The 25,567-nt window shown below is 44.4% G+C and overlaps 1 protein-coding gene across 1 annotated transcript; it reads right to left on the reverse strand.

Moving 5' to 3' along the window:
* Window positions 1-1,440: 1,440 nt before the first annotated feature.
* Window positions 1,441-23,825, reverse strand: CRACDL (CRACD like). Its single transcript, XM_032201221.1, has 10 exons — window positions 23,759-23,825; window positions 22,642-22,804; window positions 20,109-20,244; window positions 19,592-19,756; window positions 18,900-18,968; window positions 15,556-15,786; window positions 12,066-13,665; window positions 4,471-4,670; window positions 2,647-2,782; window positions 1,441-1,835 (listed from the first exon to the last, which is right to left on the reverse strand). Exons 1-10 carry the CDS (start codon window positions 23,823-23,825, stop codon window positions 1,687-1,689), a joined length of 2,916 nt encoding a protein of 971 aa, XP_032057112.1. The 3' UTR covers window positions 1,441-1,686.
* Window positions 23,826-25,567: the final 1,742 nt, after the last annotated feature.

Consider the following 25,567-nt stretch of genomic DNA (forward strand, 5'->3'; position numbering starts at 1 on the left):
CTGCGTGCAGCTGGGCAAAAAGCTGAGTGAGGCCTTCGGCAACCACGCGAGCTTCCTGGCTTTGATAAATAATACAACACTTGGTTTTCGTCCTCCTGTTTTCTGTGATGAAAGATATCTGTCCAAAATCTGCTGTCAGAGCCTCGGATACTCACACACTCCAATGCCCTGCTTATTTGTTGTGAAATGAAATAATCGTCGCTGAGCGAGGCTGGGTTTTACTCCACACCTCCTCAGAGAAAACAAAACTTCAACACTGCAGATGTGCTTCCTGGGAAATCCTAGGTTTCCTAAGGTCTCCCTGCATTATTTTTTTTTTCTGAAAGGAATGTTAATGCAACAACAAATCCAAAATCACAAATGCAAACATAAATAAACCTAGGGAGTGCAGCAGTAAGGCAACACCTCACACGTACACCCATACACAAAGAGAAACGTTTGCCTTAGCAGTGGTGCATTCAATTCCCAGTGTTTTGGAATGGGTTTTGTTGTTAGCTTCTTTAATTGCAATTGCATAGCTCACGGGGAGGTGCTACAACACATTCAGAGTGATTTTGGTCAATCAGCAGCAAATATTTCTCTCTTCAACCTTGTTAAGCAGCTGAAGGTGAATTGCCCACACGACTTCATGAGCTGGAGTCCCAAACTGGTGCTGGAAACTCAAGTTGCACAGTGTGAGAATATTATATGAAGGTAGTAAAGTGCAGAGATGCTATTATTATTATTTTTTAATGAGAATAATTATGAGTCGGTAGGGGGTGACATTTGAAGCTGACACTGCAATGGAGTTCACAGTTTCTTCCAACATTTCAGTTTGGGCTGTAGCTCAAGGCTTTCCAGTTCTTTTTTTTTTTTTTTTTAACTAAACATACAAACTGTCTGTTGCCACTAATGCTATGCTCCTAACTGAGAATGATGATTTCACATAAAGGAAAAACAGTTGCAACCAGATAAATTCAGGTAGGAAAGATTGGAATGCATCAATGAGCTTCCTACTTCAGTTCAGTTTCCTTATTGCTCGCTATCTAGCAAAAATTGTGCAACCAAGGTTGTTCATAGAAGGAGCGGAGGAATTTTTATTCCTGGTCATGTATAAACGTGCACACTTGTGTCTCATGAAATGTAACCTAAAACTGGAGGCTGCACCACTCTCGGTTCAGCTAGGCAAACACAGAGCTCAAGCAACACATTTTAGTGGAGTACTCTCTAGGAGCTATTCATGAAAACCTCTGTGGTCCACACAGCTTTCACAGAAAAAGCGTCAGGCAATTCCAGTGAAACACAACAGAATCAGGATGTTACTGCACAATTTATACATGTAAACAGAGGAAAAAACCGACAAACAGAAGTTTCCAGCAACGACTGAAATTCAGCAAAATTTTAAAAAGATCCTCTTTTGATACAAACATCTTAAAATGCAGAAAACACAGGAAATACTTAAGGCAGAAATTTTGTTTTCCAAAGTGTAAGTATGTCCTCAGCATAATTTAAGTAATCCATTGCAATCCTGATTGCTGCAATTGCTTAAGGTAAACTTTTTGACTGCACCTATTGCACACATTCTCCACAGCTATATAGTAAGAGCCCTCTCTGGTATCAGAGATTCTTCATCGTGATTAGCTGGTCTGTAGAAGTTCGATTTAGTAGGTGACTTAATTAGCAAAGATGTCATTTGTTTGCATCATTCTACTTTATAATGTGGGGCATATCACTCCAGGCTTGAGATTTCTTTTTGGCGAGTTCCATCCACGATGGCTGGTCTGGAGCAGCACTACTGGCTTTCTTAAAGGGAATGATTTCTTCCTCTTTATCCGTCAGTGCTGGTGACTGAGCTACTGTGAATAAAACACAGGTACAGTTTACGTTAGCTTGCTGTGCAGCTATGCAGCCTAACTCTCCCACTAAAAACTTGCTGAGTCTTGCTCTGCAGTAGGAAATCTTTGCATTTCACATCAAAACTTCCACAAGACATTACTGAGTTAATAACCATTCTGAGCACAACAGAATGCAGTGGTTTGGTTTGGTTTTGAAATGACAAATACACTTTGGTCCCTAAACTTACTAAAAACAATAAGGTGACCTCGATTCCTTGCCATGTTCTGTGTTAACAGCCAGGCCCAACAAGAGCGAGACTTTCCATTAGCAAGAGCACTCATTTGAGACTTCCTCCTTTACCCAACCTTCAACTCACAGGAATTTTATTACCGTCCAAATTTCTGCCCTTCTTTCAGATTTGAATTCACCAGGTGGATGCAAAGTTATTGCGGGAGGGCTGATGGGCAGATAGTTGGTGATCACATCATTCTTGCTTGCTTGGGAAAACATGTGGAAATTGAACACTGCTGAAAATAATTTTGCCTGCATTTTGCTTTTTACGTTTGGGACCCAATCCTGTGAAGTGGCCTGGCACTCTTGATTCACATTTCTTTCAACCTGTGTTTTGACTAGTGTGTGATCAAAGAGGGAAAAGGAATATGGCACCATAAAACTCCAGGCATGAGTGCTGAGAACACAGTTTGCTCTTGCTGATGTGGGACTGGGGAAGAGATTAGGATCTAACCCCTACTCCTCCTGCACACTCGAGCAGGATTTCTTCTGACAAGGTTATGAGATAAGAGGCTACATTGCAAACATTTTCTTTCCTACCGGGGACAAAGTGTGACAGTGAATTGGTTCTCATCAGCGGCTCCTTCACTTCAGACTTTGACTCTTTCCTCTGTTCTTCAGAAGTGGGTTTAAGTGCCAAGGATGAAGGTTTGCTCCATTGCTGCTTCACTGGCTCCTAGGAACAGAGAGGGATAAAATCCAAATCATGCCCAGAGAACAAGACCAATTTGGAAGAACAAGAACAAAAGGGAGTGAATGTGGTGCCTGTTGTGGTCCAAAGACCACAGGGACTTACCACACACCAGCTCCACTCCTCTCACTCAAACCAGTAACTACAGAAAGCTCTGGGGGGTTCACGTTAGTGCCCACAGTACTCAACTTTACAGATTGAAACTCTGTATATCTTTTTTTTGTCATAACAGTGTTTATGAGTAGGCTGTTATAAAGTAAAAATATATTCCAAGCCCTTGGGAAACCTCTACTAACATATAGAGGACATAGACACAGCCTTGTTCTCTCATGCTTCCCCTCCACCTCCCAAATTTTGTGTTTTAGTACACTGCTTTTTTGGAGGATTGAATGTAAATTTCCATAAAAAGGAAATCAAACACATCCTCCCATGATTTTTTTTTGCCAGTATCAAGAAGTACCCTGAAGTGATAGTGCCTGGTGCCACGCGAGAGCGAGAGGAAGCGGGAGCAGCACAGCGGCACCACGCCTCGCACACTGCCGTCAGGAGCATCTTGGCATGCTTCTCTCTTCGCTGATGCAGGGAAATTAAACGCGTGGCATGAATTTTAGGGAACATTGCCAACTACAAGCTGGAGCTTCCTATTTTGACACAGAAACCGTACTTTGGGATTATTTAAACCCGCAGTGTTTTAACTGCGGTGACAATGCTGCCTATTATTGCAGTTCATAATCCTGCCTAGACGTTTTATTAGATTTTATTTCTTGTTAATCTACCCACTGCTATTTTTCATCACCTAGACATCTTTTCTTATTCGAGGGAATAGCACAGCGATCTGGGTTTCTTATACTACCATTTTAAGCAAGAAACTAGGTCATTTGCACTGGGAATGGTAAACTGGTATAGGCGAGGAGACACAGGCAGCACTCGCACGCTGCTGCCTCCACGAGCCAGCCCAGCACCAGCGAAGCCTTGTTAGTATTCTGCATTAACACCAAGTGCTTCTGCTAGCACAGCTTTGTCACCCGGGAAGATCTCTTGCTACAGGTATCACCTTCCTTTGCAGGGGATCTTTGAAGAGGCAGCGTCGGCCCATGTTCTGCGGCACCACGTGTGCGCCTGAGTTATCCCTGTACAAAGAGCCAGAATTTGTATCTTGGCACCGGCTGCAAGTGTGAAAGTTATTTTTATCCCGTTTCACTTCTCGGAGCTCTAAAAATTGTTGCTCTAAAATCCTTCTGGGACCAAGCTCTTCATTCAGTGTTAACTCAGCCAGAAGGTGTAGGAGATTCAGTGCAATGGTGTGCTTAGGAAAATAATTAAGGGAATTTGTTCCCGCTGTATTGAGAGAGACCCTACAACTCAGCACCTCATTTGGGGTATTTTAGCGTACAACACACACCCCAGATCTGGTGAGTGTGATGTGGGAACCCAAGGAAGTGCACACACCTCTCTTACTTCCAGGATTTCTTGGAGATATAAAAGTATTTATCCGAATAACCAGGGGACTCTGCATCTGTAACACATTTATGAGAGCAGTGTCTCTGTTACTTATGATTACACTCATTAATTATCTGTGATCACTGCAGCATTTGGTGGGTAGAATAGCAGTAGATACGGAGACTACTGCAGGAATGGGATACAAAAGCATCCCCGATTTGTACCAAACATACCTCTGTTCTTTCCTTCTCTTTATTCTGTTTCTCTGTGTCTGATTTAGCATCTGGAGTTACGAGTTTCTCTCTGTCAGGTTCCTGCTCGTGCTGCGTGCCCCTCTGCTTCTGCCTCGCGATGGTAATCCAGGCGGGCTCGGTGGGACTGTCGGGATCCCTTCTGGAGTCTCCAGCAGTCACCAGGGAAGGCACGCTTCTCTCTGTTGGCAGATTATTTATACACGTGGTTACTCAAAAGAGTTGCAATTAGCTTCAGCTCTCACTTGCTCAACACACTGGGTTGTCACACAAAGCGGGATAAGCCTGGGGAAATAGGAATTCTTTTTAGTTTGCTCTCCAGAGAGCAATTTTCATGTGTTCACCATTTTAAGTTACCATTTCTACTGGTGAGGGAGATGCAGGGAAGTCCGTCAAGCTCCATCAAACTACCCATTTCCCGAGGTCTCCCCTTCCCCCTGGAGAAGAGCAGCAGCTGATTCAAAGCTGGACACAGCAGGGCCGTGGGGTTACAAAGGTAATTCCTCCCCAGTTCATCACCCTGCTCAGGGGCCAGGGGCGAGGCAGGCCCAGCCGGGAGGGATCGCTGACCCGTGCTCAGCTGCTGTCACCCTGCCTCAGGACCCCATGGAGGTGGCAGATGTTTTTGGAGAGCTGTGACCTATTTAGAAGCACGTGGCCCCGTGACAAAAGCAGGCAGGTGTCTCTGAAGGCACGTTTGAGACGCCTCGTGCAGGCACGGGGGACGAAGGGGATGCTGCTCGCCCAGGCAGCCCTCACACGAGCTGCAGCCTGTGAGCCCAGGCACGTGCTGAGAGGGCTGTGAAGTTTGTTTGCTCAGGACTTTCCTCATGTCACTGCTGTACCTCCCCGTGACAGAGCAGTTAGCTGAGCAAGGAAGCGCTGCACGGCCTGTGTCAGCTGAAAACCACAAAGAGAGAAAACAAGGTTTTCTTTAAGGCCAAAGGAAGATGCTTCATTTTTGTCTCATTTCACAGGCCGAGAATTTAACGCTGGGAGAGATCTCCAGGTGTCACCTGGTCTGTCTTTCAGCTGGAAGGCAAAAATCAGCTGCAAGACCAATTTCACACAAACTCTATCCTCACCAACATCTAGGCTGTTCTTAAAACCCTCTAAAGATGGGACAGACCTCATGGCCTTCCTAGACGACCTCTCCAGAGAGCTGGCTGTTCTTTTTCCACTAGATTTTCTCCCATTGGGTAAGCTAAATTTTCCTTGCTCTAATTTAAATCCATAATTCTCCTACACACTGTGGAGATGAGCAGATTATTCAATGCCATCCTTGTGGCAGCCTTCTTATGCATTTGAAGGCTTAGACCACGTTTCCTTTTTTAAAAATATAATTCTGATTAGTTGTATCCTCTAGATGCTTTTGTATGAATTGTCCCAATTTAGTCCAAACCTTCTTCCAAAAGATGGTGCTCAAAACTGGCAGGTATCATCGTGATGAAATGGTGCTAGCAGCAGGTGGAGTGGAAAGGCTCCTCCACATGCCATAGAGATATTCTCCTGTAGGTATCGGTCAGTACAATGAGTTTTTAGGTTTCTTTACGGGATTATATCATTCTTGCTTGAAATTTAGCTTGTGAGCTCCAGCTTGTGTTACTTCCCTTCTCCCCTTCCCTTTTTGGATCTGTGCATCCGATTATTTTTGCACACATAGCAGCATTTCATACTTGTCTCTAACAAAAATATTCCTTCCAAACTGTGTCTCCAACTTCTCAAGAGCACACTGATTTCTATTCTTGTCCTGCAGCGTGCCCGCAGGCTTTCCAGCTTGGTAGTACTTGCAAATGTGAGAAGCACACACACAGCTCCATCACCCATGTCCTTAAAAATACTGAGTGGTGCCACAAGCAGGATGACCAGCGTTAACATGACAGCAAAATCATTAGCTGGCACATTCAGCAGGTTTCTCCAGGATAAACACCAAATCCTTTACTCTGAAGTCCCCCTTCAAGCCTTTTCATAATATTGGGAACCCAGCTTTGCTGGTTAACACACGGGAGGTGTTACTTCTTAGTCCTCACGACTCAAACTCACCCTTTGTGCTTTGTCCCATTTCCCCGTCACGCCACAGGGCTTTCTGTCAACAGCAGCTGCACCACGTGTTGCTCTTCCTCAGCTCCCACCAAACAATCCATGCCGACAGCGACTGCTGTGCTCGGGCTCTACCTACTGTGCTTCGTGTAACAGTCTTACTGCTCCTCGTGCTCCCCTTTCTGTTATCCTCACGTATTTAGAGGTCCTCTCTTATTTTCATACACATTTCCTAGCACGACAGGGCTGCCGATCCCTCAGCGATACCTCAGGAGACTGCTATTGTAGCAATGTTTTTCGTAAGGTGCGTATTACAATGGGCAGCATCAAACACTTTGGCTTTTCAGATAATTCTCCTTGATGAGAAACCAGACAACCTAGTCATGCTAATTAGCAGGCGGCCAAATTAGAGCCAAACCTCATCCCCTAAGAGATGGTATCAGAACGCTCCTGTGATAATGGCAATAAAAAAGCTCTTTATCAACATCTTTAAAAGACTTAAAGATAAAGGTATGTACCTGTGCAGGCCTGACCTAGGACAGCAGGACAGCAGAGCAGTAACACCTACACCAGGGAGGATCAAGAGCTTCTGGGAGGGGCTCTCTTGCTTCTTCAAGCAATTTTGTTTTTCTCTCCTTGTTGTGAGAGTCTCTGCTACAGGAAGCAAGTCAGGCAGGCGAGGCAGGGGAAATGTGTTCTCTTCAGCAAAAAGAAAATTAGATGCAATCTGTGCAGGATTTGCTACCTTATCAGTCAGCCAGAATTACCGTACGGGGACGAGGAGATGCGTTCACAATTTATTATCTTGCCCATTGCCCAGAGGTCCTTTCCATCCTCCTGCCTCCAGCTCGGGAAGGCAGCGTGCACGCATCGCTCTTCCAGCTGCTTTATGGCACTAGCAAAAGATGGAAGGTGGCAAAGTAATGCAGGAGAAAGTCACGTGGAGCGAGTCACTGCTGCAGCTGAAGGTTGCCTGAGTCTTTCCTATGAAACTCTGGAGTCCTGAAGAGCACTACAAGGCCAAAAGCTTTCTCTGGAAGCGACTATTGGCAAGAGAAGCGTTACTTGCACATCTTCCTCATTTCAGCGACTGCCCACTCACCCCAAACAAGCCCTCCCTGTCGCATCTCACCCCATCCAGTCACGAGGCGGTCAGGACGCTTTCGTGATTCACCGTGCAACAAAGCTCAGCATTTAAGGAACTGCCGAGCTGTGGCGTAACCAAGAAGCACTCAAAAGACCCATCCAATTCCCACTTCTCCCCGAAGTCACACACACGGCGGCTCCCAGCAGGTACACACTGCTTTCACGGAGACAGCACAGCCCAAAACGCGAGCAGAAGCATCCTCTGTTGGAAGCTGTGCAGGGCTGGCATGCCCCCAGCTCCACAAGTGCTCTGCCTTTCAGTTCTCCTTCCATGAGGCAGGGGTGAGCCTCTCGTTTTCACATCGCACTCCGGAATTTCTGAATAAAACTGGATTCTGAATCACGCCCTTCAGTTCTGCTTACAACACGTTGTTTTGAACAATGCACTGTTCAACCCTCCACCTAATAACTTCATGAACTAATAAAGGATGGCGTTGGCAGTGGTTTCTCTCTCCTTCGCTCAGTTTTAATCTCATGATTGTTCCTTTCCTTGGAAAGGATTTGTCCTGAGGCTTTTGGAAAGAAGAGCGAGCCCCTTCTTCCCCTTGGGACAAGTCCCAGAAAACAGGAGGGCACCGGGTCAGAACTTGTCCAAGTGCTCTGCACGTCATGTCACCACACAGGAAAGCTCAGCATTTACTGCTCAAGCCTGCTGCCTCTTGAAACCACGCACAAAGGCTTCTGAAGCTCGTCCTCCACCTCTTCCACCCCAGCACATGCAAACACAAGCCCCGCTGCTCCACCAGCCCTGAGCTCCTCACCACTTCCTCAGCTTCAAGGCTCCCCACCAAAGAGAGCTGCCCCAAATGAGCTGAACCCTATCGTACCTTTTAAATCCTTTCCTGCAGATAAGAGTCACCAAAGCTCTTCTCAGCTGGGTCTGACAGCAGCAGAGCTGGCTCAACACTCCTTAAAGGGGAAAATTCCCCTGCTGCAGTGGTTAAATGCAGGTATCTGTTTCCTTCTGTATCTTACTAAAGCAGCATTTTATTTTCTTCTTAGAGGCTACAGCGCTGCTCTTACAGATGAGATTTCTCCTGCCTAAATATTGGGGAAATGAACGTGTCCACTTCGGACTGACAGTCGGGTGTCATCCTTTCACGTGCATCTGGCCGGCTGTGTGAACAGTAAGATGAAGGCACAACACAACTCTTTATGGACAAACGAGGATCCAGAACTGCCTTGTTACTGTGTGCAGGGTTGTGTGTGTGCACTGCAAACAGCAAAGACGTATTTAACACAGCCGTGAACTTCAGGAGTGGATTTGTTTGAGAGATGGCCTCAGATACTGTACCTGCTTCCTTAAATCTAAAAGCCTTTATGTGGACAAACTACAGCAGAGGCTCCTTATAACATTTCGATCCCCTACCTGAGGCTGCACCTTATCCCTGCAAGGACTGCAAAGAGTGGTTACTTTTGCCATACAAAAGGTCTGAGGCAGAATATTACAGGCTTTTGAAAGACGTACCTCTGAGAGCAAGCAAAGCTAGCTTGTGTGTTTCCTGTGTGTTGTGAAAGCAAACATACTCATAACTAATCCAAACAACTTTACACAGGGATGAAAGCCCCCTGTGTACACAAGTGTCATTGTTTTGTAAGACTGCTTATGCTTGCATTCCACATATTTCATTCCCCATCGTTGTATTTTTGCTCCTTGGCACTCGGCATGCTCTGTTCTCAATATTTCCCCTTCATTATTAAAGTGCTCTGCGCATCCGTGTCAGCATACACAGCCAGTTCCTTAACTTCAGACAAAGCAACTCGAAAAGGTTTGGCTATATATTTCCGAAATTTCTTTCTTTTCCAAGCTGCTCTGCGAGGGATTTGTCTTTTGGTTGGATCTTTACCACTGATGTTTCTTTTTTTTTTTTTAACAGAAGAAATTGCTATGTTTGCATCACAGTCTGTTTCACTGCTGGAAAACAGCAACATCAGAAAATAGCCTGACACAGCCTAAAAAACAACTTCTTCGGGAAAAACAAGAGGGCAGCCTTCTTTTCAGCTATAGACAGATAGAGGCAGCATTAGAGCAATGTCTTTTATGTAGAGAGAAACATTTCTCCAGTCATTTCGAAGCCCAGATTTGCCACACAAGGCATACCAATTTCATTTGCCATTACAGTTGCCTTCCTTCCCCGAGTTCCTTTTCTCCTTTAGAGAAAGTCTGGTTACTGCAGCCCCCCAGTCGCTGATTTTTCTATATCCTAATGTGCACACTCTCACAGGTATTACTTAGGGTTTTGCTCTTGTAATAACCCATTATCGCGCGTTGTTTCTGCCCGTTAGAGGATTTATAGAATACCAGCCCCGAACAGCAAAGCTTAGCATTTAAATTCTTACAAAAACTTGTGCCTTTAGCTCCAGAAACTTAAAATTTACTCCTCCAGGCAGCGAGGGTGACTGATTTCACATGTCCATTAAAAAAGTCACCTTGCAGCCCAACAGAGGCCAAGCAATCCCCCGTTAGTTCTCCAGAACATTCTGGTGAGAAGGCTGCTGCTTCCACCTTTGGCACCAGGAGTGCTGAAAAGCCCAAAATTGAACCGAATGAACCAAATTGACACTTGCACAGGGCCAATGCACTGCCCTACAAAGTCATTTTTCCTTCACTGCTCAAGCCTCTTGAGCCTCCTCAGTCTCTTCTCCCAAGCACCAAGTGATAAGACAAGAGGAGATGGCCTTAAGTTGTGCCAGGGGAGGTTTAGGGTGGGTATTAGGAACAATTTCTTCACTGAAAGATTTGTGAGGCATTGGAACAGGCTGCCCAGGGAAGTGTTTGAGTCACCATCCCTGGAGGTATTCAAGAAACGCGTAGATGTGGTGCTCAGGGTGTCCTGCTGGACTTGACAGTGCTGGGTTAAAGGCTGGACCAGGTGATCTTAGAGGTCTTTTCCGTCCTTTATTTTTATGATTCTGTGGTTCTAAGATACCTGTTGCAGAAGTAATGCCTAACTCTCCTGGGGTGCTGCTGTGTGAGCCCCCTATGCCCCCCAAGCTGGTGTTATGCCCAGGCAGCTGAACACACCTTGCTCACCTCGGGCTGATGTGGTGGCTTGGAGCAAGCAGGTGTTCGATCCTATTTCTAAGCAGAAAGGTCTGTAGTGGGTTAGGAAGAGCCTCAGGTCCATTTGGAGCAGAGTGTTTTGTGTTTAGAATTAAACTCTGCCTTAGCCCTGGCATGCTGAAATAGCGGGATGCATTGCAAAGCTTGAACAGAAATAGGTGGAAAGCTGCAGCAGCTTTGCTTGATGTGGTATAATAATAACAGCGGGGCCAGCAAGAGGCTTCTGCCACCCTACAGCACCAGTGGCCTGAGGCCATGTCCTGAGATCTCCTTTTGGCTTGGTGTTCCCCCACTGCGAAGCTCAGAGCCTGACCCCCAGTGGAGCACAGCGACCGGAGCGGGGCAGCCCCACAGCAGCACAAAGCAACCTCTGTGTCTCCTGCCCACATGCTGAACATCAGACTCGTGACCGGACAGATTCAGCACAGGGAAGAAGTTTCTCCCATATACTGAAAGACATAAGGTTGTTTTTTTCCCCTTTTGGCCACTCTTTGAATGTAAGAACAGAGGTTTTTTTTCCTGCTCAAATTGCTTGAACGTACTTTACTGAGCTTGTTTACTGTGTGGTTGCAAAGACCTCAGATTGTGGTGTTGCTTTCTGTCTTTTCTGTTCCCCGCCTGTGGCACACAATATATTAGTCTTCAGAGGACTGATTTTTTTTTCCTCTAACCCAATTATATTTTGGCTTACAATACAGACAACTGGGTGAAATTTAACAATCTGCAGTAGACTTGATCTTGGGGTCTCTTCTGGCTTTAAACTCCGGCGAGCCGCAGGGTAGCTAATTCTTGTTTCTAAACAAGGAGCGAGTAATGGTGAAGATGGATAAATGAATAAGCAAGGCTCAGAAGAGACAGCGTACAAAGAGCATGCTGAGCATGCCAGGCAGTTAGTAGTATTCCTGCCTCAGTACTCTGGTGAGAAAGAAGGTCTACAGATCTGAGTCACTCATCCCACACAGAGCACTGCACTTCATGTGTGCTCCTGCCTTTTGAATTTCCCTAAAGCAGCTCCGAATGGGGACGTTGGGTAGCTCGGTGTTTCTGCTTCACAATACTCACCAATGCGCCTTGTTTTTGTGAGTGTCACTTGGAACATCCTTTAAACAATGCTACAAAATTCAAAATACAAAAAAAAAAAAAAAAAAAAAGAGGTAAAAATACCTGTCTGCTGCTTCTTCCCTGCTGCTGTGATAATCTTTTCACAAAGAGAATCGGGGAGCAACACCACCGAAGGCAGAGCCGTCAGCTCAAGCTCACCAATTTCAAGAGTCACACAACAGGGCTCATTACTTAAGCTAACTTTATAAAGTATCAGGAGGCTTACCAGGCACTTTACAAGAATTTGGCTTTTTCTCCAAGTCTCTGTCTTCGTTTCTGGATTCGGGAGCGTGAACAGCTTTGTCCTTGCTTGCATTAGCATTTGGAGCAGTGATGTTTTGCAAGACTGGCTTTTTAGGCAGCGGAGGCTTGCTGCTAAGCTGTTCAGAGGGCTTTGCTTTGGATTCGATCTTTTCGTTTGAAGAGCCATCAATATTTGTATCAGCTGGTTTTCTGATCTCCGCTTTATCACCTTTTAGAAACGAAGCCAGTCCCTCGTTTTCAAAATTAAACTCTGCGCTGTATCTTTTAATTTCTTTTGATTCTGGTAACCAGTAGTCTCTGTATTTCAAGGACATCGAGGTGGATCTAAGTTTTACTTGAAAAGGACTTTTATCTTCACAGCTTGGCTGATTCGGAGATACCACAGACGAATCCCTTTGCACCGGAGCGGCATCGACAGCTGGAGACACGCAGGCAGCTAGCGCTGCTGTGCACTGGCCCACGTTCTCAGAGCCAGATTCTGGCAGCAAAGTCTGTTTTTTAGGGCTACATTTTCCCTCCTCCAGATCTGATCCCTTCTGCGAATCTTCGCTCCGCTTCTCATCTTTCAAGGAGGCCTTTGCAGTGGCCAGGAAGAACCTGGTGCTTAACGGGTTGTCAGACTCCGAGCTTTCTGGGAAGTGCAGGCTCCTGGTCCTCGGCCTCTCCCGTGCAGAGGAGACGGAAAACTTTCTCAAGGCGTTGAGTTCACTGGCTGCTTTTTCAGCTTTCTTCCCCAGAATTTCCTCCTTGTGGACCAGCGGCTGCCTGCTCTCTTTATCAGAAGCAGCTGCTTCTTGTACAGTCTTTGTTTTCTCTAGAGACCAGGAAGCGTTTGATCCCACCCGGGCTGAAGCAGTGGGATGTGAAACATGGAACGAATCCGTGGGCTGTGCAGAACCTACGAAAAACTGCCTGCTAGGCTCTGACAACACATCGGCCTCTATCTTTGCCTCTTCGTTACAGGACATTTCCACAGGCATCCAATCATCCCTCTGTGTGTTTTGTTCTGACCCTTCCGAGCAAGTATCACTGTTCTTACTAATTGAGATGTCTTCCTCAGATGGTGTTTTATTCACTGGAAACACAGAAGGAAGCTCCTCGCTTTCTTGCTGGGCTGACACATCACTGCTCACATCCCCAGCCAAGAGAACCGCTGGTCCTGGGGAATCTTCTTGCTCTTCTACTTCTCTGTCTGGGCCAGAATAGGGAGAAGTGACGGAGCCTCTGCCTTCTAACAGCAATGGGGCCTCCGACTTCTCGCATGTTGTTTCCAGTGTTGGTTGGCAGCCCTCTGGTTTATTCTCTGGTAGCGGAGCTTCCTGTACAACAGCAGGCTCAGAAGTGGGCTGAGTCATCTCTGGTCTCAAAGCAGGGGGAAGGTCCTCAGGCACTCTGGGTTTCTGCCAGGAAGCCGCATCCTGCGCTGCAGCTGTGCCGCACGGCAGTTCCTGATCGCTGGGTTTGAATACGGCATCTGGCAAGTCTGCCTGCACCTCCTTTTCATCATCCTCTTCTTCTTCTGGGGTGCAGCTCAAATCAGTCAGGGATTCAGACTGGGTCCTCTGCAAGAAACAGATTCAGAAAGCCCCATCACCATGTACAGATTCACATTTTTTTCTTTATCGTGGCATTCACAACCAAGATCTCACAGAGGAAGGCAAAACTTGCCACCAGTGCTGAGCATCCTCTTTTCTTAACTTACCTCCTGGATGCTTTTTTTTTTATCTCCGCAGATCCTGGAATAACACATTTCACCAGCATAAAAGCCATCAGTGACACTTCCTTCTGCACAACTAGCGCTTTCATGCCCTTCTAGATGGGAAGTTCATCACAACAATGACCACTGGACTGTCCTTGGCACTTGATTCCCCAGAGCATACTGGATATGTTGTGCTGCTCCTCAGCAAAAAGCAGCACTCGAAAGAGAAAATCTGTCCCTTTGTGTTTTGCTACTCCGTAATAGCATTAAAAATAAAACAACCCATTCTTCCTACAGCATGACTCTGAAGAGGGAAGGGTACATGGAAGGAAGAGCAGAAAACTAAGAAGTCCATCAGGCTCTGACACACCATGCCAGCTAAATATCTACCCTTACTTGGCAGTCTTCTGCCTAATTGCACTGCGATACAGCACAATCTCACCTCCTTTGTGTACAATTCTTCTTCTTCGTTCAAGAATTGCACTATTTGATAAAAGTTTATAATTTCTTGCTTTGCAAGTGCAATTGCAAAAACAAAGCTGCAATGCCAGCTGCATATCCGGTGAGGGCCCAGGAATGTAAAAGAAGGTGCTGGTAAGCCAGAAGCAAAGTGCACAGGCAGAGTTGTGTGAGAAAATATTAAAAACTGCATTTTCTAAAGGTGGAAACTCTCTTTATGGAAAAGCAGGAGGGCTCAATCATCTGGTAGTTTGTAGGCAGATTGGACAAAGCAATTGTATTTCAGTAATAAAATGACAATGGGAGAAGAGGTTTGATCAGACAGTTATTGCTTTATATGCTTTTCTAAATAATTGGCCTCATCATTGTGTTGCTCACAGCAGTGCTCTAGCAAGCCCAAAGATCACTCAGAGATTTTGAAAAATACAGAATAGCAGCTAAGTAATATTTAAGGACAGAGGGAATAATATTCCTTTTGCTAAGCAAGCCAATTTAACAGCTTTAATGTATTGGAAACATTGAAAGAAACCACAAACAATAAAGTGTAAATACTGTAAAGAAGAGCTGTAAGCTTTAATTCTAAAAAGTGGAGAGAAAGAAGAAAAATGAAGCCATGCCCTTCCCAAGATACAACAAAGAACCAGAAAAATGGTGCTTTATAATGATGGTTTAAAAAACAACAACAGTTTCAGTTACATGCTGTTGTGTTTTTTTTCTGTGGAGACTTCTTGTAAATCTCTTTAAATCTCACGTAAAGGCTGACAAGTTTTGGGGGCAGGGAGAAGTTCTAATGTACAGAACTTGGCTCCAACTAATAGGTCACAACTTATTATTTCTGTCATTTCTGAAAATATAAGCCCTGTTACATTTGGGAATTTAAACCAGCTCCTCCATCAGCAGTCTCTCAGAGACGGAAGATTTCGCAGCATCTTTCAGACCAGAAGTAAACAAGTTGAACGTAACACCTTCTAAACATTTTTTTAACTAAGAAATCAAGCAGTCAGCCCCAATTTCTGGATCACAGACAAAATACTAAACTGTGCTGCACGGTTAATTTAAGAAGAAATTGTGACACAAACTGCTGCATTAAGAGAGCTGACAAGTGATCTGATAATATTTAGTCTGTTGCTACTGTCTACTCCAGAAACACTCATCAACTAACAGCTATTAACAACCAAGAAGATGTCCATGCCACAATCTGACTTTTCTTGTTATATCTGAGCCTGAAATACAAAGTCCAGCAAGAACTTCCTAGTTTCATGTCAATGGTGACATGGCTTATTTTCACAATTACCTGAGAAAATCTTCTCATTCTACTGGACCTCTGGTTCCGGGGTTTTATCAAAAGCTTGTGTTTAGCAGCAGAATTATCCAAGCACGAGGACAGCTCAGGTGGAGTGTCAAAGTCGGCTGCAGGTGAAACGTTAACATCACGCGTCTGGGGAGCTCCAGTTTTAGCACTTCCACGCCTAGGGAGCAGCTGACCATCCGCAGAGCGAGATCTAGAAGGAGGACCCAACGTAACCTAAAAAACGAAATAAACCCCCAAGCAGACAATCAAACAAAGAAACCAAGATACGAATATAACAATTTTACAAATAAGGGGCTGTGTTTATTGCCATTTTAAGGTTGCTTCTTTTTCTTTCTGACGCCCTTTTAAAATACAATGCGTTTCCTATTGTTGTATGTGGAACATGGGCGTTAGCAATTCTGCATTTTCAGCTGCTTGAGTATCATGGTGTTACTGCCCAGTGGGGAAGAGCAGGCCACATTTAACTAGAAGATGTAAAGCACAGAAATGCACGGTCAACACATTTTAGAAGACAGATTTATGAAGAGCACTCAGCTACAGAACCTAAAGGGCCAGTTTCCTTTCTGGGTCTCTCCTCCAGCATCCCTGCCTGCTAGGCTCCTACCCACAGTTTTGCTGGGCTGGAACATCTCTACCTTCCTGTACTGCATCAGGTCCCTTCCAACTCCACAACGCCTTCCTCAAACAGCATCAAACATCAATGGCATTGATACTAACGTCAGCTTGCATTTTCACCTCAAGTACTTACATCTGTAAAATAAGCAGGGATTTTACCTGAGGTATAATATTTCATTTATAGACTACTCTAGGGAAGGAATTGATGGACAATTCCTACTAGTGGCCTGGAATTTCCAACCTGAATGCTCCAATGGTTGCTGTACTTTCACGCAGCTGGAGTTGAGCCTGCCTGAGTGCTTCACCAAAAACTGACAGAAAAAGGAGGCTGAAAAAAAATATGAAAAATAACTCTAAAGACGGTTCTTCCTTTCTTTCTGCTTCAGTTTGTGCAAACAGGCAAAATGATATTTCTAACCTATCTGTCGTAACATTAACATAACCTCTGACACCTCTTGGTAAGTCTCCCTTTGGAGGCTTGAAATTCCAGCTCATTTCATCAGAAGAGGTCTCCTCCCTCGTCACACTTGGTTCTGGAAGGCTCCGCAAGTGGTTTTTTATTGAAGGGGAAAAAGGGAGAGCAGCATTGCGGTGATTTTATTTAGGGAGGGGGAAAAGCATCAGCATTTTCTGCCAGTGTGCTCTGCAGCCAAAAGACAACCTGTAGTACAGCTTGGGCCTGCTACAGCTTCCTCAATGGTCAGGGGAAAACTCCCATTGATTTTAGGGGATGCTGGATCCACAGCTTCTGTCCATGCTTTCTATTACCAAAAAAAAAGCACCTCAGCCATGCTGAATAATGGATGCTCTCATTAATTTCCACTCTGCGATATCTGCAGTGTAGCACTGGAACATGACTAATGTGCAACAAATGATACTTGGCTGCATCGCACGTTAGTACCTCGCAGTGAATACATTGACATTTCAGCTCCATGACAAAGACACAGCACATGTTCTCTTTCAAGGCATGTCATTATTTGCCTGCCTTTTTTTTTCTTTTTTTTTTTTTTTTGGCTACCGCTTTTCCTCGACAACTTGCATGTCTTCTCCTTGGCAGTGCTCGGCGTTGGCCATTACACTGGAAAACTGAGAATCTGCTTCGCTACTCCTCTTCTGTTTCAGCAGCCCGAGTGAACGCCAGCTCTGAGCCGGCTGCAAAAGCCGCCTGTCTCAGGAAGCCTGGCTCTGGCCAAGCCTGACGGAGAAGAGGGGGCTAGAAGATCCCCAAAACCTCACACTCACGTGGCTCAGCTGTCCCTCAGCTGGTAGCACAAGGTGAGGAACGGCGAAGAGCTCCATCCCAAAAGGGATGGGGTCGGTGTGATCCTTCTCCCTTCTCCGAGCCAGGAAGGCTTCCAAGACACAACGGGGTGTCGCTGCCACCCAAAACCTCAGTGTTACGTTGGGCAGAGCTCCTCACCTCTGCGAGCCGGACTCCTCCTCCGCCTTGCAGGAGCAGGGCTAAGCTCTCTGAAGCTCATCTCTCCCAGACTGGGATGAGGAGGGCGCTGAGCTAAGTGATGGGGCATGTGGAAAAAGCTGAGCAACCGCAGCATCACCGCAGCGCCTCGGGAGTCAGTGAGTGAGTCAGAGAGTGATGTTAATGGAGCCACGGGGAGACATAAATCCTCCCTCAGCCAACACGCATCTGGGCTGGACAATACATTTACAGGCTGCCTGCACCAGCTTTCAAGAAATACCTTCTTCACACGTTCCTTTTCTTTTTTTTTTTTTTTTCCTTTGAAAATATTGGCGTTTTGCTGTGTATAAGCAGTTTTTTCAAACAGTTTCATGTGGAATCGAACGAGCGAGGCCAGAAATCTTTGCTGAGCCCTGTTGCAGCTGGCCTTAAAATACATTTTTGCATAATTACCAAGGAATAGTCAGCTCAGGACTAGCTTTTCTATTTCCCTTCCGCAATTCCCTTCCATCCCTCCTATTTCTAGCAAACACTTTCCCCTTTACCCCCTGTGTTGTTTCTACCATGTCTCCAGCTGCGGACATCTAAAAGGGACTCTTTAGAGCCTTTCAAAACAGCTCTTTAATCAGCCAGAACATCTGACTGCTGATTGAAGAAAGCCATCTATTTGCTTGTACTCAAGTCCTGAAAACATCCCTTCAGCAGAATTCACAGCTCGCGCCGGCTCACGTGGCCAGAATCTGGCTGAAGACTGAACCTCGCTCTCCTAAGCAGCAATGTCAGCCACTGTCACCAGGAGAACTGCTTCTGCATCAGTGTGAGCTGATTTTGTGTTTAAATCAAGGGTCTGGGCAGATTTCAGAGGATCTAGGTATTGTTCACGGCCCCTCCGTGAGCCTCCTCCCTTGTCCTATGCATGTAACCTAACCAGCCCTCACTGCAATTTCCCATCTTTAAAAAAAAGGGATACTATTATAATGTCAAAATCTGGTTGATTGTTTCTGGAGATTAAATCATGTCTGTGAATTTCGCTAAAGGATACGAGCTATTTCAGAGGGCATAATTATAGTTAACGGGAGCTTACTTGGCGTCAGAACAATGTTGATAAATAATCATAACTTTACATTAGGAGGACAAGCATTATAAAGGCAAAACAGACAGACATGCAACTACACACATACAAGGCTGCTTTCGCAGCAGGCAGACAACAAAGTAATATTTATGCCTCGCGTTTCATTAAAGGACTAACGTACATAATTGCTTGGCCCTTAATACATTTGGCAGAAGTTACCTGTTCTTCTTCTTCACTGCCTGTTCCAGCTAAACTCAAAGAGCTAAGGTGCTTGTGAGAGTCAGAGAACTGTGGGATGGAATGAGGAAGAGATTCAGTCAGAGACGACACATGAGATGGATACACCAGCAGAAACCATCTACGCAAAGTGCACACAGATGCTGACAATGTAAGTTGTTCTTATCTGTAGTCTTAAGGATTAGCAAAGGTACTACAAACATAAAGTATAAGACATGCAGATAAAGAATGAAATTTTGTACAATAAAACTATCATTTAAAAAGAAAAAAAAAACAGTTTCAAATTCTTTTATGTTTCTTTTTTCCCGAGACAGACTAGAAAAACATTAAGAAAACTCTCTTATCAGCACATTCAAGGGAGCATACAGATTTTTCAGACTATTTTTTATGCCTTGCAGCTCTCTGTAGTCCCTAAAAAAAATGAGCATCCCCATGCAGAAACACACTCTCTCTTTCCCAGTTCTGCATTTTCTGGAATTATATTTATACTTCAACAGGAACAGAGATTGTTTACACAGATAGATAGCATTTTTCCACCTCAAGTAAGGTATTTCTGAATTGTTCAGAGGTAAAGCAGTGATACATCCTACAAACCAAGTAATTTATTCTGCCTCCCACACATAGGTAAAACAAGCAATTAAACACTGATTTTTGTCAACACCAGAACTACTCACTCTTGTTGTCGTGCCTGAACTTAGGACTTCATGGAGCAAAGACATTTCTGGGGGGCTCCTGGGTAACCCATCGTCTTCAGAACTGGTCCCAGCATCCTCTGTCCGCTTTGCATGAAATCCAAACGGCGGCGGAGGTCCCAGCTTCATGGTAGGCTGGAGCTTCATCTTTAGCATGGTGCAACGTACGTTAGCATGTGATAATGAGGGAGGTTCCCCCAGTCCGTTTTTTACTTCAGATCAATGAGTTACCTTTATTTTAGCTTTGCAGTTGAATGACCCAGAACACGGGACACCTCACTTTAGAGGTTCAGTTAGGGGGCCACACAACCTATCCAATTTACAAATACCTTTTAAGTAGAACCAAGGTCAGTTAACCGCTGTCTAATTAATAAAAGCAACGCTTGATGGAAGCTGCAGACAGATATTACTTGCTGATCAAATACACAACTACAAATATCATCAAAAAATCAAGCATTCTACCTCTCGCACTTTTAAAAAAATATGTTGTGTAAATTACCTGTAGGGCTCTAATCCGATCAGAAACATTTTCTTGAGAAAACACTCTTACTGGCCTTGCAGGCTCTTGCCCAGTCTCAGGGATGAAAATGCTGTCGTGCGACAAAGCTCTGCTTCCCAAAACGCCCTTGTGGCTCCTAGAATAACACAGCAAACAAGCAAATGCACACAGGTTTCTTTTGCCAGTCCTCTTATTCTTAACTCTGGTGGTCTGGTGGAGTGGGAGATAGACGTGTAAAGCACACATCACACCCGAGACTCCAAACTTCTCCATGAATGCAATATACAGTCATTGAGGCAAATCTACGTAGCACAAAAACAACCCAACTGAGCAAGTGTCAGTATCTGTCGTGTTAGCAAACCAAATCAAGGTTGGAGAGGGTTTAACCCCAGCAACTGAGCTGTGAAAAATAAATAGTACCTTTCACTATGTAAGCATAGTAGAACATTTACTGCATATCCCTGCTATCCAGGTAACTAACAAAAATGTTGCAGGGGATACAGGTCTCACCTAGGACCATTTACGTAAAATCCTTGCGAGGTCCTGTGCCCTATGCCAAGATCCTTGGGATTTTCCCTGAGGAGCCTGGGGACACATTTTTTCACGGACACTTCGTTGGCTGGCGATAGGAAGCAGAAGAAAGCTTCTCTCTTATTGCGATTCCTACCTTTGATGCTTGCAGCATGTAAGGTCTTTTGAAAATGTTACGTGTGGGGAATGAAAACCTCGTTTCCTCACGGGAACAGTAGGGAGGCACATGGACAGACAGCTAGCTGCTAGGAGGTCTCTTGTGCTGATTTTCCTCTGCTTAGCTCATAGCACAGCTGAGCAGGGACCAGAAATGTGCGCACAAGGCATTTCTTCTAGGACTCCTTTCTTTTATTTTTATTTTTATTTTATTTTTTAAATGGGAAATGGCAAACCAGAATACATGACTACTCGGATTCAAGTAACTACCAAATTAATTGAACAGACTGTCTATAAAAAGAAATAGCAATGTGTATTTTTGGATCTTAGATCCTCTCTTAGAGACATTCAGAAACAAAAACAAACATGGCAAAAAGTAACATTTTCCTTGTAATGGCTGCTATAAATATGTTCGATAACACAATTGCAGGAAAAAGTTAATCTGTATGACTGCTGCAGAAGGAAGGAAAGCCTGCTGCTTCAGCTTAATGCATTAGACATTAGAAGAACACTTTATCTACATGAAAATGTGATCTCTGCAAAGCATCCAAGGTCAGAGATCTCTACCAATTTGCAGGGAAAGTGCCAGGCAGGACTGGGATGGCTGCTTAATGCACCGACATCTTACAAAGGCTGAACAGCAGCCAGCGAAGCAGTGTTGTTACACGTGCACATTTAGCCCTGCATGCTACCTTTGCTTTCTCTTTCTAGTAGACGCGTACCCCTTGGACGTGTAGCAGAGGTTTCCTAAGCATCTCAGATTATGAGTGCTCTATTTAATTTTCTTTCCTTTCAAGGTATTTTCTGGTCTTTGTTTACTTAAACAAATGTGAAGAAACAATGATTTTACAACCCTGCGAGTCATGGCAAGGGAACACAGCTGAGCCAGCCAAACATTGTACCCACTCGGTCATGACCTTGTTGAGTAGCGCATGAGGGATAAAAAATTTCACCACTCCTCCTCTTAAAAATATGTTGCTGAACAAAAATGCTATCGCCCACTGCTAGACCTGACGCTGCCAGCCCGGAACTCCTGGGGCTTCAAGCTGGACTAACACCACTCTTGCCAACGCTACAGAGATTTGTGAATAATTTCTTTCAGTTGTTTGGCGCTGCCTAGTGGCTGTATCGTGCAGCGTCGTTCCAAGTGGACGGGATGGGTTCACCTTTCTAGTCCCTCTGCACAGAAGCAGCTCTTGGCTGCACTTCACCCAGGAGCGCAGGTCCACCTGTACATCCAGGAACACCTTTGGACTTTGTACTGTGTTTCTCATGGTTACTTTTTGGATGAAAACTAATGGATAGCATTTTTGGGAATGTCTGCATGAAGACAGGATGTTCATAGGCATCCAGATCTGCAGACTGGGATTCACCTCATCTAACCTCAAACACTACATCGGAGCTGGTCACCCCAGGCTCCTGCTTACACTTGGTGAGGAGAAACAGGCACTTCTAGAGAATGGGTCATCAGAGTGATGACCAGGCATCTTTTTAACAACCCATAAGAGATGCGTCTTAGGGGCATAAGACAACCCTGATCAAATTTCAACTGAGCACCTCATTCCATTTTTGAAGATGAGAACTACATTGTTTAGAAATGATAACCCAAGGATTACTTATGCTTAAACAATAGCTTTTTTAGTTACTAGTTATTAGTTATTACTGCATCCCATCCACTTGTGATTTGCCTTGCGTCAGGCATTTTAATTTGTACTTTCCTTAAAAAGGCAACTGTTTGCGAGTGCTGCCTTTCTAAACAAAAGGAGTAAGCAATTCAGGGTATCTTTAATCTATAAACATCATAGCAGCTCTGTATTTGTTTACTAGACACAGTCCAAAGACTTACTCAACTTCATCTTCTGAATAATAATTAACATGCGTGTTGTGTGAGGCTGCCACATCACTTGTTGACTGGAATAGCTTCAGACTGCTGCTCCCAGAAGACGCTTCTTTCCTTTTCTTTTTACCAAAAAACTTTTTGAAAGATTTGAACTTCGATTTTTTCTTTCCTAAGTGAAGAAAAATAAAGAAGATGCAACCAGCAGCATTTGCAAGCTTTTGGAACAATAACACGTCCCAGATCATTTCTTCATAAGTGGATTTTTTCATGGAAGAGGCAACACAGTCCGCTCTTGCATTAATATCTTTCAAGGCTATACTGATAGCATGAAATTACTATTATCCTGGAGAATGGATTGCAATGTTTATGACATAAAAATAACCTACAGTGTAGGATCTTTCCTAATAGAGTTTCTACTTGCCTCTTGAGATAATTAGACTATGAAGAAAAACTTTGGTATTAACAGCCTGGGATATGGAGAAGAAATTACAACTCAGAAACACACTGCCTTTGTTCAGCAAGCTAAACAGTGATGATAAGGACAATGCTGTTACCAAAACCAATTTAAATGTAGAAATAGCTTACTTAGGTGGAATGTGCAGTGTTGGAAGGCTAATGCTTTTATAATGTCAGTTTTATAATACATCCCAGAATGTTTTGAATGCTAATTATGAGTCTCAATGGATGATAAAGTATTAAAATAGAAATCAAGCAATAATCTTGAAAGGTAATGTTAGTCTGCTCAATGAGGAAAGACCTAAATTAGGATCAGTTCCAAGATCCATGAAGAAAAGTACTTAAAATGAAATCAGGGTTTTGCACATCCCAACAACTTGTGCCCGTCCTGTATATGATGGGATGACAGCACTGGAAAGCATCCCTGTCTGTGTTTCAGTTATTGACAGATCTTACTGGGTAAAAAAAGTAATTTTTAAAAGATGCTACAAAAATTTTACTTCAAGCCTCTAGAAATGTCAAAGCTGCAACAGGTCTTGGAGGCAGAATGAGAGAAATAGAGAATGCATTCTTTAAATAAACAGATTCACTTCTGTGGCAGAGATAAGGCACTAAAGCTCAAGAAGCTACAGCACTTTTCATTCACCAAGGAAGGGAGCAATTCTACCTGAACTGTCTTCTCCATATCCTTCGGTCTCTCGCACCTTAGGGTCCATTATCCTTGAGGAACTCATGTGACTTTCACTAAAGGAGATAGAAATAGTGTCCGTCATATCAATGAGATAACAATACTTCAACACACACACACAAGCAAGGTACTAAAATATAAAGATATAAAAATGTAACGTATATAAATACATAAGCAATATATGTCTAAATACATGTATTATATTTACAAATACATAAACAATATGAAAATATTCCACAGGATGAAGCTTCTTAGGCTACAGTATAATAGTTCCACAGAGCTATTTCCACTTAATAAGGTGATGGCACATTACAGTTCAGTTAATCAGCTCGCCTCTCCTTACTGAAAAAATTGAGTGTAATGAAGTTCTTGAATGCTTCTGAAAGCGTGCATCAGAAGTTTGCTTCTCCAAGTTTCCCTCTCTCCTCCTATTCAGGACCACAGACATAACGTCTTTGTGATAATCACAGCATTTGGGTACCACATCTCAGTAACCTTTGTAAGGAACTGCATGCATTTTTTTGTTTATATTTAACTTGAAGTATTCTACAGATTTTAGTGTTTCTTCTTTTTTAAACCCTTTGTGAAAAGGTATAACCAATCTATTTACTCCTTTGTTCATGCAGAAAAAAATATACAAGTAAAAATAAAACAATAAATTTCCTTCTTTGCTTTTCTGAAGCAAAATAAAATTAAAATTAAAAAATACATCCAAAATTGTACATGTCCCAAGCCTGAGAGCAGAATATCTGTAATTTAAACTGCATTTTCATAGCAGTAGTCAGTTTGTGCTCTCTTTTCTCCATCTGGAAAACCATGATTTCATGGCTCAGTCAGAATAGAGTCATGGATGCCATTCACTGGAGGGTGACCTAAATACCGTAGAGGACCTCTTGGGGTTGTGCTGGTGACAGATGCTCATGCCAGAACCTAGACCAGAGCACGAGTACACCATGGCTATTTCGATCCCCTGAAATAAGAGCAGGCTTAAGTAACGAGGCTCATAAATTCAAAGAGTGAGTGAAATGGAAATGAAACATTTATTACTCAGTGTGTCCTCCTAAAAAGTGTCCCGGGCCTGGACACTAGGAGAAGACCCATCCGCTCCATTGTAGGCAGCTGTATCTCAGCTATAGTTTATATAGTTTATAGTTTTAAAGGGAAGTCCCCAGGCTGGATCCGGGGCTGGCAACCTGGCTGCCTCCTCCCAGGCCGGTGCTGGTTCATCGACGGAGCGCGGTGCCGGCGGCGCGGGAGGCCGTGAGCCCTCACCACAGTTGCTATGTTGTGGAAACACACGGCTTGTGAGCGGGCTGGTGAGGCGTGGCAGGACGCCCATGACTGAGCCTCAAGGATCTGGGAGGAGTTTTATGGCCGCCGTTACCAAGGAGAGGCCTGTTTGACGCCACGAGACGAAAGGGCGTCCTCTTCTTCTTCAGCCGGCGGAGGGGAGCTACGCAGCTCACGGAGGGACGTGGGTGGCAGCTGGGCTTTCAGAAGTGCACTTGGAAGCCATCATTTTGGCCAACCTTGGTTTTAAGTAAATACTTGAGCAGAAACTTCAGTGTTTTGCTGAGTTATGGTTTCCACTGAAGCCATGAGGCAACGTGGCACGCAGGAATAGTGACCCGGCCGTCAGACCGCCCTGTGAGGAGCGGGCTGTCCAGCTCAGTGTCCCACCAAACCCAGCATTAGGCAATTACAATTAGGCAATTACATTGATTTCTGCCTTAAAATGGATGGTGGCATTTTTATTGACGTGAGGGGAAGTTGCTTTTCCCTCCCAAC

This window comes from Aythya fuligula, chromosome 1, assembly GCF_009819795.1.
Source record: "Aythya fuligula isolate bAytFul2 chromosome 1, bAytFul2.pri, whole genome shotgun sequence".
Lineage (NCBI taxonomy): Eukaryota > Metazoa > Chordata > Aves > Anseriformes > Anatidae > Aythya > Aythya fuligula.

Excerpts from the sequence above, each read along its gene's own strand:
- CRACDL (XM_032201221.1), bottom strand. The coding sequence starts at position 23,825 with ATGAGTTCCTCAAGGATAATGGACCCTAAGGTGCGAGAGACCGAAGGA. Across the intron at positions 4,671-12,065 it reads AAATTCTTGTAAAGTGCCTG|AGAGAAGCGTGCCTTCCCTG; the intron begins GTAAGCCTCCTG and ends ATCTGCCAACAG. Across the intron at positions 2,783-4,470 it reads AAGAGAAGGAAAGAACAGAG|GAGCCAGTGAAGCAGCAATG; the intron begins GTATGTTTGGTA and ends CTCTGTTCCTAG.